This window comes from Carassius gibelio, chromosome B21 (genome assembly GCF_023724105.1).
Source record: "Carassius gibelio isolate Cgi1373 ecotype wild population from Czech Republic chromosome B21, carGib1.2-hapl.c, whole genome shotgun sequence".
In the NCBI taxonomy this organism is placed as follows: domain Eukaryota; kingdom Metazoa; phylum Chordata; class Actinopteri; order Cypriniformes; family Cyprinidae; genus Carassius; species Carassius gibelio.
The window spans coordinates 20,845,767-20,860,424 of record NC_068416.1 but is presented as its reverse complement, the minus strand read 5'-3'; the positions used below and the strand labels follow the sequence as shown (position 1 = coordinate 20,860,424).

The 14,658-nt window shown below is 37.5% G+C and overlaps 1 protein-coding gene across 2 annotated transcripts in view; it reads right to left on the bottom strand.

Annotated features, from left to right (window-relative positions):
- Nucleotides 1-1,224: 1,224 nt before the first annotated feature.
- LOC127985910 (arrestin domain-containing protein 1) overlaps nt 1,225-14,658 on the bottom strand; it is a 32,913-nt gene continuing 19,479 nt past the window's right edge. For both annotated transcript variants that reach the window (XM_052588115.1, XM_052588116.1), the window contains 6 exons: nt 7,037-7,087; nt 6,133-6,287; nt 5,857-6,039; nt 5,536-5,712; nt 4,082-4,547; nt 1,225-3,719 (listed from right to left, as the gene is read on the bottom strand). In XM_052588115.1, coding sequence (XP_052444075.1) covers nt 3,652-3,719; nt 4,082-4,547; nt 5,536-5,712; nt 5,857-6,039; nt 6,133-6,287; nt 7,037-7,087 — 1,100 coding nt within the window. In that variant the 3' untranslated portion in view covers nt 1,225-3,651. The remainder of the gene's footprint in view (nt 3,720-4,081; nt 4,548-5,535; nt 5,713-5,856; nt 6,040-6,132; nt 6,288-7,036; nt 7,088-14,658) is intronic.

Below are 14,658 nucleotides of genomic sequence, written 5' to 3'. Positions count from 1 at the left end.
CCCCTTTGACAACAGCCAACATGTCAACCAAGATCACAAAACCAGCATTCACATTTTACTTTAGCCAAGAGAATTTATTTCTGACCACCCATCAACATTCTCCATACACATTTCTTTCTGGTTGTCACCGCCTCTTCCCTTTCCCAGGCGTTCAAGAGCATCTACCATCCATGCCGACTACACACCAATGTCCATGTCCTTATGTGGCACTGTGATAATGATGGATTGGGATACAGTTTCTATGGCAACATGAAAGAGGCAGCAGGCAGTGCTGGGGGTGTAGCTGGTCGCCTTGATCTTTTACCCCCTAATTTCCTTCTGTTGCCATCCAGAAAACTGTGTTCGAGTGAGAATCATGTTGAAACCAACATAATCAAAGGATATTCTGAATTATGCTTATTTAGGTGTATGTATTTAGGACTGCAGAATGACACAGTGTGACACAACAAATTGTTTCATAATCATTACTGATTTCTGTCATTACTTATAATTAAAAATGAAAGTCGCGAAGGAACATGCCTATTTTTTTTCATCAGTTGTCCATTAGTTATCTCGGTGAACATGTATTAATAAAAAAAGTTCACCTTAAAATCACAATTTGCTGAAAATTCACTCCCCCTCAGGCCATCCAAGATGCAGATGAGTGTTTCTTTGGAGATTTAAAGAAATCTAGAATTGCACCACTTGCTCCCCACTTGGATCATATCAAAAAAAGGAGTTATTTATCAATACAGATTTCACCAGACTTTTTATCCCCTTGCATTTTGACTGGAAGCAATGGTTTAAAGTAAAAAAAAAAAATCCTTTAGGAATGAATTGTTTTATTTAAACATAGCCTTTCACTTCACAAGACATTAATTGATGGACTAATCACGTGGATTAATTAATTATTGCGATGTCTTTATCAGCTGTTAGAGCTCTCATTCTGATGGCACCCATTCACTGCAGAGGATCCACTGGCGAGCAAGTGATGTAATGCTAAATTTCTCCAAATCTGCTCTGATGAAGAAAACAAACTCATCATCATCTCGAATGGTGTAAGGATGAGTTCATTTTCAGCAAATTTCAATTTTAAGGGAAATAATTCCTTAAAATAGATCAATTCTGATTTCACACTGAACTGATGAATGAAAAAATTAACGTTTTAATCACTCGTTATGAGTGAACAGGTGTGAGTCGTTTTAAAATGCGAAATTCAAATAAGCAGCATCTGAGGGTGAAAAATTGAGAATTGAATGACTTTATTTGCTGTACAAGTTTCATTCTCTCACATCTTTACATAGAACACTGATCCACAATGGTGCTACTTTATTTCAAAACCTGCTGGTAAATCCAGGGAAGGAAAAGTACCACACAACGATGAAATGAAACTTGATAAAGCTATTGAAACTTTGGTGAAAAAGAAAAGACAGAACATAGCACATGTAAATAAACAAGGAATAAGTGTTTGTCCATACTGCAATGTTAGCATTTCCAGAGGACTTGCACATTTATAATAGTTTTTTACCTTCAGTGCTAAAATAACTATCTAGTATCCCTTTTGACTTTTTCTGCTGCAAACAGAAAGTCAAAGAGGCTTGAGAGGCAAATATAGAACAGTAATAGCAATGCAATGTTATTTCAAAGTATTTGTTTTCTATACAGTTACAGTGGGACCAGGGATGCATCAATATCTCATTTAAGGCAAAATGTGGTTTAAAATACAGAACAGGCATTCAAGTCGGGGGTTTCTTTACTGGATGCTGATGATGAACGATGCAAATGTGAATTTGAATGTTCTTTTTTTTTTTGCATTTAAATGTTCTTAACATTTGTGCAATGGCTGAGAGTTCAACAGTGCTGCTCACAGTGAAGAAACACAATCTCAATTTAATCTTATAGCTGCACTGTCAGAAGTCACAGTGGCCTGCTGGGATACAATCAGCAAAGTCCAAATCCCTTGAAATGAGTGTGAATGGGTCATTCTAATAAATCAGCACCTTCTGCAGTCTAATAAGATGATTCAAAAGTAAGTTTTTTTTGTATTATGTCTGCTAAACAAAGTTTAACTAGTAATAAATTGCATTGATCCATTTCATGCTACTATAATAATTGCTAGCTTTTTATATATATATTTTCATCAAAATGTACACAGGTTAGAAAATCAATGAAAATAAACTAAAATAAAGCTACTGGATTACTTTTTAAGAAATATGCATATTAGCACATCAGCTATTCACTGTTTTACACCCTTTTTGTTGAATGACCTAAATGATTTTTCTGTCAGCACTGTAAATGGTTCATACTGCTCTATACATTTTAAACAAACACTTAGATAAAGAACATCACATAATTTAGTACTGAAAACATGTCTTCTAATTTGCTTCATGCAAAATCATAGAGAGCATAATATAGGTGGTCTGTTCTGAATCAAATTTTAAACTTTGATTTTGGATTTTGGAGAAGAAATTGAGAAAACATTCTCAAACACAGAAACACACACACACAAACATATAAAAGTGCCTTTTGTGCTTCAATTTTTCAATTTCTTCAGCAGTTCAAAGGTCTGAACAGGTGTTTTGGGAAAAGGGTTTGCCATATTAAAGGACTGTACACACCAATCCAAGTACAGCCTAAGGCCTCACCGGAAATCCATCTGAAATCTCCAATCGCTGTGGGCTAAGATGAGAAATATCGATGTATAAATCCAAACATGTCACATATAAAGACACGTACAGTTTGTATCAGATGCATATCAGAGATTTCTGACATCTAACGTATCGCCAGCACTGATATTATTTACAGTCTGAAAAAAACAAAAACAAATTCACAGTCTGAATGACAGTTCTATGAAATACTTTGAAAGAATAATTCTAGGGTGAAAAGATGAACCCCAGAAAAGAAAAATTGGATTATTTTGCTTTGTTTTGTGTAAAATAAGGTAACAAAAATACAGAGTCAGGAGTCCAAAGTGTCATCCTAAAATCTCTTGACAGCCTGTGAAACAAAATGAATGTCATTTTCTTTTAAAAATGGTATAAAATATGTTGTTCCCTTAAGCATTCAGGGAACACCGGCTACCATTTGGCCAAGTGATGACGACGTATGTGCCCAAAGACGGTCGACTACATATCCACATAATCAAATGAAAACTTCCAACATTAATCTTCATCAATAAATAAAACTTGTTCTTTCCAGAGGCTCTTTCTCTGTGGCCCAGAATCTTCGTCAAGAGCCATTCCTGCTGGCATAAGCACTATGCATTATGATTCACAATGATCATCACAAGGAAAGGAGTATTTATTTCCAACAAGACTTTAAATCGAACTGAAATATATTTCTGCTTAAATTCAGATTTTACGGAGCATGTTTTGTGATGAGCTTTATTTAAGGCCAGCCTTGGTTGAATGAAAATGTATCCTCAGTGTAACTTTCACTTCAAAATGTTAGAGATGCTGGTATTCGTTTCACAAGAACTCTGTGTTTGTCTTATCTTGGGGTTGCTCAAGAGTGCTACATTTTCTTAGGCACTGAAACATTCTCCCTGTACAGTTTCAGGGTGGTTTTCTCCAATGTTGAAATGGTAATCTGAGGGGATGTTTTTTGTTTATGGCGTGGCAGCAATGTCTGTACCGTCCAGCAGGGGGCACCAGATGAATGGCATGAAGTAGTCTACCTCATGCTACTGTTGAAGCTGGAGTTGTTGCTACTGCAGCTTTCCTCATAAGTGGGAGGCGGCTCTGAAAAAATAACATGAACAACCCATAAACAAACACATTTAAATAAATCTGCATTTCATTCAAGTATGTAATCAGTTACATTCACACGGTGACAGAGGCAAACCTCTTTTATAAAAATATAAGATTTACATTTACTGTGATACTTTTTTTGGGTCAGAGTTGAATTGCCTAAATGATTTCATTTGCACTTACTCTACACATGGCAACATGACAAGTTACAGCTTGTTGCGCACTCGTAATCATTTGAGGGTTGTAATTTCATCCTAAGTTGAAATGTAACACTTTATAAAAACTAAATAACAGAAGTAATGTCTGGAATAAAATGGCAAACCTATTGGGTTACAACAACTAGTCATGTTTACCATGTGGGTATTCCCAGGTGCTGTATTCAGGGGGCAGGATGAGGGGACAGGAAGTGGGCACAGGAGTTGTATTTCCATCTGTGAAGAAAGGTATAGTTGCCCCTGTGGACAAACAGAAGAGAGGAGCAGAGCCGCTGGAGGACTGGGCGGGCTGCGGTGCGACTGGACCAGACGCTTGACCGAACGCACTGGGAGACATGGAGAGAGGAACACCGGACGGGTCCTGCTGAGAATGACTCTTGGTGGGGATCTCCTCGCTGTCTACTCCTCCTGCACCCACCGCACCCTCCAGGTCGTCCTCCACAGGAGGTGCGCTGGGGACTACGGGTGCAGGGCTGAGGCTTGGCATGGCAGGCATTGGTGCACCTTGAGCGATGGGGCGAGGAATGGAGGGAGTCAAGTTTACAGCAATGTTCCCAATATAGATGGGTAACGTGACCACAGCCTCTGGAGATTTTAGTGAAACCTGTGAGGAAAGAAAGAATTTCTCATATACACTTCTTGACATTAAGTAAATCTTAATTTGAAAGACTTCAGCAATGCATTTAAGAAAGGACCTTAAAGGTTCATGCAACAAGAAAATCACGTTCGTGGGTTTTGTAAACAAATCTTTCTTTGAGTTTGATCGTTAAAATGAATCAGTAGATCTATTGGCGAAACTGATCTGAATGATTCGTTTATTAATTTTATTTGGTTAGTTGGAAAATCTAATTATTTTGGATTTGGATAGTCAAAAGAGTCCAATCTTTTCTAGGAACTGGTTGATCCACGTCTCAAAACTACTCTGAATTATTCATTCATGAGTTATACCGATTTGGTTCTTTAATTGAGTCAAAAGTGTTCTGAATGATTCTTTTATGAATCATTAATTCACTTCTTTAAATCAACTGAATCAGATATTTACAATGAACAAGTTGATCCAGTTCACAAAATTGTTCTGAATGATTCTTTAATGAATCAGATTTATTCGGTTTTTGAAGTATATTCACAGAGTTAGATTTTTTTCAACGCATCAGTCGGTCCTGTTAAAAAAAATGCTCTGAATGATAATTTTATGATTCAGACTTCTTTAGTTTTCTCTTTAATGCAATATTTTCAATGTATCCTGTTCAGAAAACTCTTGTGAGGAACACAATCTAATTCCTTTGAATGTTTCCACATACAGTAAAATGACTATAAAGCTCACTTGACCTAAATTCAACTCAGAAAGTCAGATATTTTCAAAAAATTAGATGATCTTGTTCACAAACGGAAATGATTCTTTCATGAATCAGATTCGGTTCTATATTTCAGCTCAATTCATCTGATATTTTAAATTAACTGGTTGAATTCAGTTTGTAAAATAACTCTTAATGATTCATTCATGAATCAATCTGTTCAAAAAAAGGAGACATTTTAGTGAGCAAATGAGTTTACTTCTTGCAATGTTAAGATTCACATTTCTTGTCCCATACCTGGATAAAATACTCAATATCTATGAGGCTGCAGCCAGTGAGGCCTGACTGAGGAAGAGGAGGGACGATGATCTGTTCTTTCCACTCTGCATGTTTGCCAGCCTTCACCCCGGCACCCTCCACCTCTGCTATGGGCCGCAGATCAAACACTGGCCGCTTTGTTTTATACGCCACTCTCTGCACAGATTGTAATGAGCATTAGCATTATCTGACAATTTACATCTACAAGTACATCACCCATTGTCAACCAGATTGCATGAAAAATGTGGTATTTTCATGAAACTAAACATCAGGAGAGTCTATTTTGAATTTTCTTCATACCTGAATAAGGCTAGCCATCACATAGCCGGTGTCTTTACCAGACTTGTTATGGATCTCGGTGGATAGTTTGATAACCTGTCCAGGAGTGTATCCTCTTAGATCACTGCAGGCCTTCAGCATGAGCGTGCCTGATTTTACCAGGAGGTAGTTAAACTTTTTTGTTGTCAAAGCACAGCTGGGTTGCTGGGAAAAGAAGGGCAGACATTAGGAACTGGAGAGCAACTATAATAGAATAGAATTAGTATTAGGTTTTTTTTCCACGTTGCCAGGTCTCACCTCTATATCTGGCAACTCATTGAGGTTGAGCACATTGAGAAGGTAAAAGGGTCGCTGGGTCTTGTAGTCCTTTGAGAAACGTGGCGTGTCAATAAAAGCCCTAATTTTGTACAAAACCTTCCCAAATGGGCCTTCAAATGAGGTTGGCACGGATGCTACAACAGACATAAAAAATATGTTATTTGGGATTTGTCAAAAGCTTTCCTATTCAAGCAAACTTATAAACTAATCGTGTCTTTGACAAAACAAACAAAATCATTCAAGGACCAGAATATTGGATGATGACAAGATGATGTTAGAGCTCACAATCAATAAAACGAATCAATAGTGCTGTCATTCTGAACCTGTTTTAAAAGCAGAATAGAATCGGAAGGCTCAGGAGCTCTGAAAATGTGATAAATAAAAGCACACCAACAGCCCACAGATATTGACTAGTTTAATCTCTATATCTCTGTCTTTGTATTTGCATGTCTTATGTCAAAATGCATTTCTGTTTTATGGGGTGGAAAGTCCCTAGATTTATCAGATGCTTCTTCAATAGCTGTTCATACAGTCTACCTGCGAGGGGCGCAGCTTCAGGCTGCAAGCGGTCACTAATTAAGCAGCCAGGAATGTTGCTGCTATACCTTCCCTTTAATAGCTCATGATGGGACATGTGTTAGTGCAGAAAGGGGCGGTTCCATAACAAAAAGACTTTATACAGCTGCTATTAGTTCAAGGTTAAAATTAAACTCTTCTTCTACCCTCTCAGAGGCACTCGGCATAGTTCAACTTCACACTTGAGTGCTCTCCATCTACGGTACACAACACAACATCCTCATTTAACGACTAACATTAAGTTGCTCTGAATGAAAATGTGCTTTAACTGCTTTGAAATGCTAATCGTAAAATTCTAGAAAGTCACCTGGAATGACGAACTGAAAGGGAAAACTGTGCTCGCCAGCTGACAGATTACCTGTAATGGCAGAGAAAAAAGAAAAAATTATGTACATATGCACACACACACACACACACACACACGTTTGTTACTGTGGGAACTTTCCATAGACTTCTATTACTCTTAAACTGACCACAAATCTGAAATTTCTGTGACTATACTTACAGAAAACATGTTTGCATTCTTACACTTTCAGATAAACATCATTTACTATTTTTTTTTAAATCAATTTCAATGTAAAAAATGTTAGGTTTTACTATCCTTGTGGGGACATTTGGTCCCTACAATACAGCATAAACAAGAACCCACACGCACACGTCACAATGTGTGACAACAATATGCTATTATTGTAAGTCTTACAGAAAGTGTACATATTTAATATGCCATAATATTAACACATAAGCATAGAAGACTTCGAAAAGTACTTCCCTATCATGAGAAACAGTGTATTGTGGGAGTGGAAGTCTGGTAAGTCAGAGTGACTCAAACAGGACGGTGTATCTGGGCAGATAAGCACCCTGACAGCTGTAACAATGATCTCTCCTGTTCTTTCTAACTGGGGATTTCCACTAGCCCAGAGGTTATTCAAAGATCTGGAAGTCTATATATATATATATCTTGAATAAAGCACTGGAAATGTGTGCCCCTGCTGTGATCCTTTTTTTTAAAAGTTTGTAATTTGGCACCCTGTGTGTGAATTCGCACGAGCTACAGCATACGCCGCCTGTGCTTGTTTATCAAAACTTTCAAATTTGGCAGTAAAATCGCATCTAAGGGTGTTGTCTGATTTAAAAAAGTTCATGTGTGAGGAGAAAACGAGTTAACATCAGCCATCATTACTGTATAAATATGTTCGTGTTTAGAAGTCACAGTCTGTAAGACAGGAAAAGGGCTCTTAGAGAAAATGATGGGAAATTCACTGACACAAGCAGCTTGGAGAGCAGAGCAGACATATCAACTATCAGTCTTAGCTAGCTATACTTGCAGTGTTTGTAAGGAAGGAAGTCCTAAAAAAAAGAGACATTCAACAGGATACAAAGTTAATTAAGGCAAAACTAGCTTAGCTTATATTCATTACTTTTTGTACTACACAGTCTTCCAATGAAAAAAACACATTTAAGTCTGCAGTAAACAATATCTATTGCGTTATCGGGTTTATTTTCAATAGTCATCAGTTTATTGTTATGCATGCAAACCAGGTATTGTTTTGACACTATGAACACAATTCTGTGAAACAAAACCTGTTCTAAATGAATTTATGAGTAGTGACACATGCATTCATTTTTCCATATAAAGTTTGTGACAAGTGGAATATGTGTTTAACCGCTCAGGTGTGGAGAGATGTCACCTTTTCCTGCTCAGTACATGCCTTCAAAGAGTTAACAGAAATCCAAAGATACAGATCTCCATGTCGTCAGCAGCGAGAGGTCAAACGGGGAGATGTTGTACTTTCATAAAGTGCTGTCAAAAGGGAGATGATTGAAAACTCTCTCACGGCTGATTAATACGCCCAGAAATGGAAATTCTGAATCATTTGCTCACCCTCATGTCAATTCCAATTTAAACCTGCATGACTTTAATTCTTCTGAGGAACAAAAAAGAAGATATTATGAAGAATGATTTGACTGTTTTTATCCATGAAAGAAAGTCAGCGTGACCCAAAACAACACTGGACCCCATTCCCTCTCATTATATGACCCCCCAAAAAAGGGGGGTCTTTTTTCAAAATATCTTCTTTTGTATAAAAAAATAAATGGCTCAGAATTGCTCATTTTAGGGTGAAATATCCCTTTAATTTCAACAGAACCACACCTTGCCCGTGTCTCAGTTCTTTTATGTCTTTGTCGGAATGCTATGAAACACATCCAACTATATCATTTACAACAGTACCACCCAATTTTCAATTCTCAGAGGACTAAAAGCATTGCAAACCACCACCACCGCCCTGTCTCTCGGTGCTGCTGAGCAATGGAGAGTGGAACACAACCCCTTAACGGGCAGAGAGCGTTACTTCCTGGCAGCCAGAACAACAGACACTCAGCGCCTCTGTTGGCCTGCGGGGTCAGATGAGCACTGTTCCCCAGCACATCTGATTCAGACGGCCGGGCTGCTAAAGGGACTCCTGGAAAGAGGTCGTAGGACAAGCCTGGCCATGTGAACTAACAAGCACTCTGACAGGAAAAGACCTGCCGGGACACATATGCCAAGAGCTCACACTTCACCTGACACAGCAGAACATAATGACTCTGTGTGACCTGAACACAGAGGTGAGAGACAGATATTTTTTGCAATTTTGTGCAATCTGAAAACACTCTTTAATAATCAGGCGTGACGCAAGAACGCTTTTGTGTAAATCTTAATATTGGTTTTACTAATTAGCAGCTACTGTAACGGTTGGTTTATATGGAGTGCAACAGTCAGTTCTGGAAGTAAAAATACCATTCATTTTCTGAATTGGGTAACTGATTTTTAACGATAACTTATAAACCGTTAAAGTCAGGCTCTCTGTAAGCTATGAAATTGTTAATCGCTGTTTTATATTTTTGTTAAAGCAGTCAGCCCACATAACTTCAACTTAATCTTGAAATAATCATGTTTAACAGCGGAAATCCTGGAGAAAAACTACAGTATCCATAATTCTGCTAATAAATCTCCATCAGAATTGTGTCAAGCAAATCGCGGCAAAAGAACTTGTCCACTCCCATGAAACACTGTGAAAATACACATTTAGTTTTTTTTAATCAATAGTTTTATATATCCTGTCAGCATTCAGCCCCAGATTATAGAATGATAGACCTGATACCTTTATCTTTTTGGGTGATTTTCAAATCCTTTTTTGCTTCATATCATTGTTTATAATGTTGTGATTCACTTCACAGGTTGGTTTGGTTTATGGCTCATAAGACTTCTTTAAAAAGTCCCTATGGAAAAAATATTTCCAGTACCAAGTGAGCGGGAGCTATTGCATTTTGTGGTGTTCTGTTGGGTAGAACTGTAAAATCTTATACATTAGGTCTTTTAATTGGCTGTGACCATGTCAAGTTCAAGCTCAACTTGATAACTTATCACATTACACCTGATAAAGATATAGACCTAATAGCTAAACAAAATAGCTAAAAAGTAGATGGAGAGTAATTTTTGCTTATTTTAGCAAAAATAAGCTGGTTCTACACAGTCAATCTATCGGTTTAAAGGGGTGGTTTACTGTTTGTTGTTGTCTCATACTTCTAGATACGCTGTTGTTTGTAAATGCTACTGCTTCTGTTAGCTTTTAATATACAGTTTTATTCTGATTAAAGCTTTAATTATAAAGTGTCCATGTATAACGCTTATAATAAGTGTATAAATGGAACAGTTTGTTGGAGCTGATCTGATGATCTGAATCATTAATCATTAATCATGAATCATTAGAAGACAGAATTGTGATTTGTAAATGCACAGATTTCAACATGGACTCCTAAGCTCCTTTCACACTGCACGTCGGACCCGGCATATTGCCGGAACATTGCCGGGTCGCCTTCTGTGTGAAAGCAAACACGTCCCGGGATTGATTCCCGCATTGAACCCGGGTCGGGGACCTAGTAACATTGCCGGGTTCACCCCAGGACGAGCGCTGTAAAAAAAAAAAAGCCAGATCTAATGCCGTGTCGAAGTGATGACGCAAGTTATCGCGCGACTCTTTTACCGGCTGTTTTGAAGGAAGATCAACGTTCGCGACGGAAAAATATGTGCAAACTGTAATGAAGCAGAGGTCAGTTAGTTCCTCACTTTCCGTGCTGACGCATAGATCGTTCGCTTGCTTCAGTGAAAGTATATTCGACTCGTACATTGCACGTCACGGCCTGATGTCACGTGTCATTATGGGATCTTCACGGGTTGTGTGTGAAAGCATGCACATATTCTCAAATAACCATTATGATGAGTTTTGTTCCACCTGCTTAAATGATAAAAGTACTTGCGCTGTAAAAACTATTAAGACTGTGTCTGTTCCCCGAATAGTGAGGTCAAAATATAAATTTAATGTAGGATCTAGAAAAAATCTTATCGTAATTAAACCAGAAAAATTTTAAGTAAATTAATAAAAACAATTTTTAAAGTTTGGAATCATAAATATTAGATCAATCACACCCAAAGCAGTTATTGTAAATGAAATGATCACAGATAATAGTTTTGATGTACTCTGCTTGACTGAAACCTGGCTAAAACCAAATTATTATTTTGGTCTAAATGAATTTTGGTCTACTCCACCAAACTACTGTTATAAGCATGAGCCCCGTCAGAATGGTCGTGGCGGAGGTGTTGCAACAATATATAGTGATATTCTCCATGTTACCCAGAAAACAGGATACAGGTTTAACTCTTCTGAAATACTTCTGCTAAATGTTACACTGTCAGACATGCAAAAGAAATCTAATGTATCTCTTCCTCTGGCTACTGTGTATAGACCACCAGGCCATATACAGAATTCCTAAAAGAAGTTGCAGATTTCCTCTCAGACCTTCTAGTTATAGTTGATAAGGCGCTAATCATGGGAGATTTTAATATTCACATTGATAATGCAAATGATGCATTAGGACTTGCGTTTACTGACCTAATAAACTCCTTTGGAGTCAAACAAAATGTCACCGGGCCCACTCATCGTTTTAATCGTACACTAGATTAGGGGTGTGACGGTTAGTATATAACCGTGCGACTGGCGGTTATAGTTGAACACCGTCATTAGAACTCTAAAACCGCCAAAACCGTGTCATTAAAATATTTTTTACAAACATTTTTTATCAAAAATTATTTTCATTTTGTAGATAGGATCATAAGATGCGCAATATATCGGGAGACATGGTTTTTACCACTTAATGAAGTTTTGTAAATCGTCAGACATGATATTTACCACTTCATTAAATTTTGCTTTGTAGAAAACCTTTCTTAAAAACGAATTTCATTTTGTACAAATTTTATCTTAATTTTAATAAATGTTTCATCAACCAATTGCATGTATTTTAGTAAATAAAAAGCAAATATAGCATACAATGATAACCGTGACATGGAAGCACCAGCGCGCCGCGTTCACTTGCACTGCACTGTGTCTATTGCATGGAAAAACAGTATGTCCAGCTATAGAAAGGCTCTAAAAACTGCTAGGGCAGAGCATATCCACAAACTCATTGAAAATGGCACAGTGGCTAAGTTAACAAATTACCAGATGCCACCTGATTCAAATATTCCACCAACGTTAAATAGTAATGACTTTATGAATTTCTTCACTGATAAAATAGATAACATTAGAATACAATAGTGAATGTAGATTCTACAGCGTCTAATACTTCAGTTTCATCCATCGCACCCAAAGATAAACTGCAGTGCTTTACAAATATAGGACAGGAAGAGCTAAATAAACTTATCACTGTATCTAAACCAACAACATGTTTATTAGATCCTGTACCCACTAAATTACTGAAAGAGGTTACCTGTAGCCGAAGAACCGCTTCTCAATATCAGTCAGATTTTAGGCCCAACCATAGTACAGAAACTGCACTTGTTAAAATTACAAATGACCTGCTCCTTGCATCAGATCAAGGCTGAATTTCATTTTTAGTCTTACTTGATCTTAGTGCTGCGTTCGACACCATAGATCATGACATACTCATAGATCGATTACAAAACTATACAGGTATTCAAGGGCAGGCTCTAAAATGGTTTAGATCCTACCTGTCCGATCGCTACCATTTTGTTTACTTAAATGGGGTGTCATCTCCTTTATCATCAGTAAAATATGGAGTGCCACAAGGATCCGTCCTAGGTCCCCTTCTATTTTCAATATACATGTTGCCCCCTTGATAATATTATTAGAAAATACAAGTCTCACGCGCAGTGTAGATACGTCACTGTCCGAATCCTTTCACTTATTTTTTTGTTCACTCCTTCCTGATATAGTGAACTCAACTGCCATACACTATATAGGGATAAGTGAATGAGTGAATGAGTGAGCGATTTCAGACACAGCAACACTTTCACTGTTTAAATCTAGATTAAAAACGCATCTCTTTCGCCAAGCATTCGAATAATGTATCTCTTAAATTGTGAGTGTAGTTGCATCTGATCAAATGTGCATTTTTTATTCATTAACTTTAAACTAATTTTACTTTGTTGGATCAGTAGCTATGCTAATGATGTCTCTATTTTGTTTCTATGTTTTGCCACGGGATTTACATCCCATGGTAACTAGGATTTACACAAGCTCTAGTCTGGATCCAGAACACCTGAGAAGAGATGATGCTGACCCTCAGAGGACCTCAGATGATGCTAACCCTGAATCAACAACAGAACTAACAATTATTGCTACATGTGTGACTGCATCATATAATAACTATTAATTAATAATATTGATAATGTTCATCATCTAGCTGACTACGTCTTGTATTAATTTTTTTTTTTTTTAATCCTGTCAAACGTGCACAAACTGACAGTCACCACCATAAGCTACTACTAAATTTTGTAGAAACATAACTTTCTGTAAAGTTGCTTTGTAACGATTTGTATTGTAAAAAGCGCTATACAAATAAACTTGAATTGAACTGAATTGAACTGAATATCCCGGGTCATCACTGGCAGTGTGAAAGTGCAAAATCTAGCAGCCCGGGAACAGTTGCTGGAACACTTTACCCGTGTATTTGCCGGAATGGCAGTGTGAAAGGGGCTTTATTTTCTCTTAGTCTTCTCTAAACTAAAGCAGCACAACATGGCCTTGCCCCCTTTGTTCCCAGAGGCAGGGTTTGACTGGGTTCGTGACATAACAGACCTGGGAAGAAGCTCGTTGTAGTCCCTTACCAACCATTTCTGTAGGCATTAAACTGACAGAATTTTAAAAGACTTTATCTCCGTTTGCATTGAACTTTCAGCGCTGCAATTTTTCAGATATTGTTTATGTTCAAACAGCAACGTTTCAAACTAACTAATATTTAAAAAGTGAAATCTCATCAACCACCCCTTTAAACAAACATATAATCCTATCCTAAATTTACTGTACATGATTGGCAGATAACTGCCTAAAATTTTCTCATTGGCCTAGGTCTGTCACAAGTTGTTTTTCTCAATCTACAGACATTTCCTATCATACCATACTAAAGACTACAGAAATACAAATACGGTTCTTTCCTATACTTATGAATAGGAAAAACTGCAATGCACAATATGGCGGAATAGTCCCGCCTTTTAATTAAAGAGCCAATCGCTGATTGGTAAATCATTGCGTCACTGCAGCAACCATTAGAAGCTCTGGTTCCCATAGAAACCTGAGGCTAGTCCAGCCAATGTGCATGCACAGTCTTAAGCGCGTTAATGAGTGCACATGCGCATTGGCTGGACTAGCCTGAAAAATACACTTTTTAAACGTTATTTTAGCATAAGAAACAACATTCATGGGGTAGTTCATTTCAGATTTTGTTGCTGATTTGAAATATGTAATTTAATTGTGAGTTCAGCAAACATTTTTTGAGATTTCAAGACTCCCCCATTTAAAAATTGCAAATATGGCTTCTGAGTGAACAGACTACAGCTAACCATACAGCTGATTCGCTAGAAGGATCATTGTT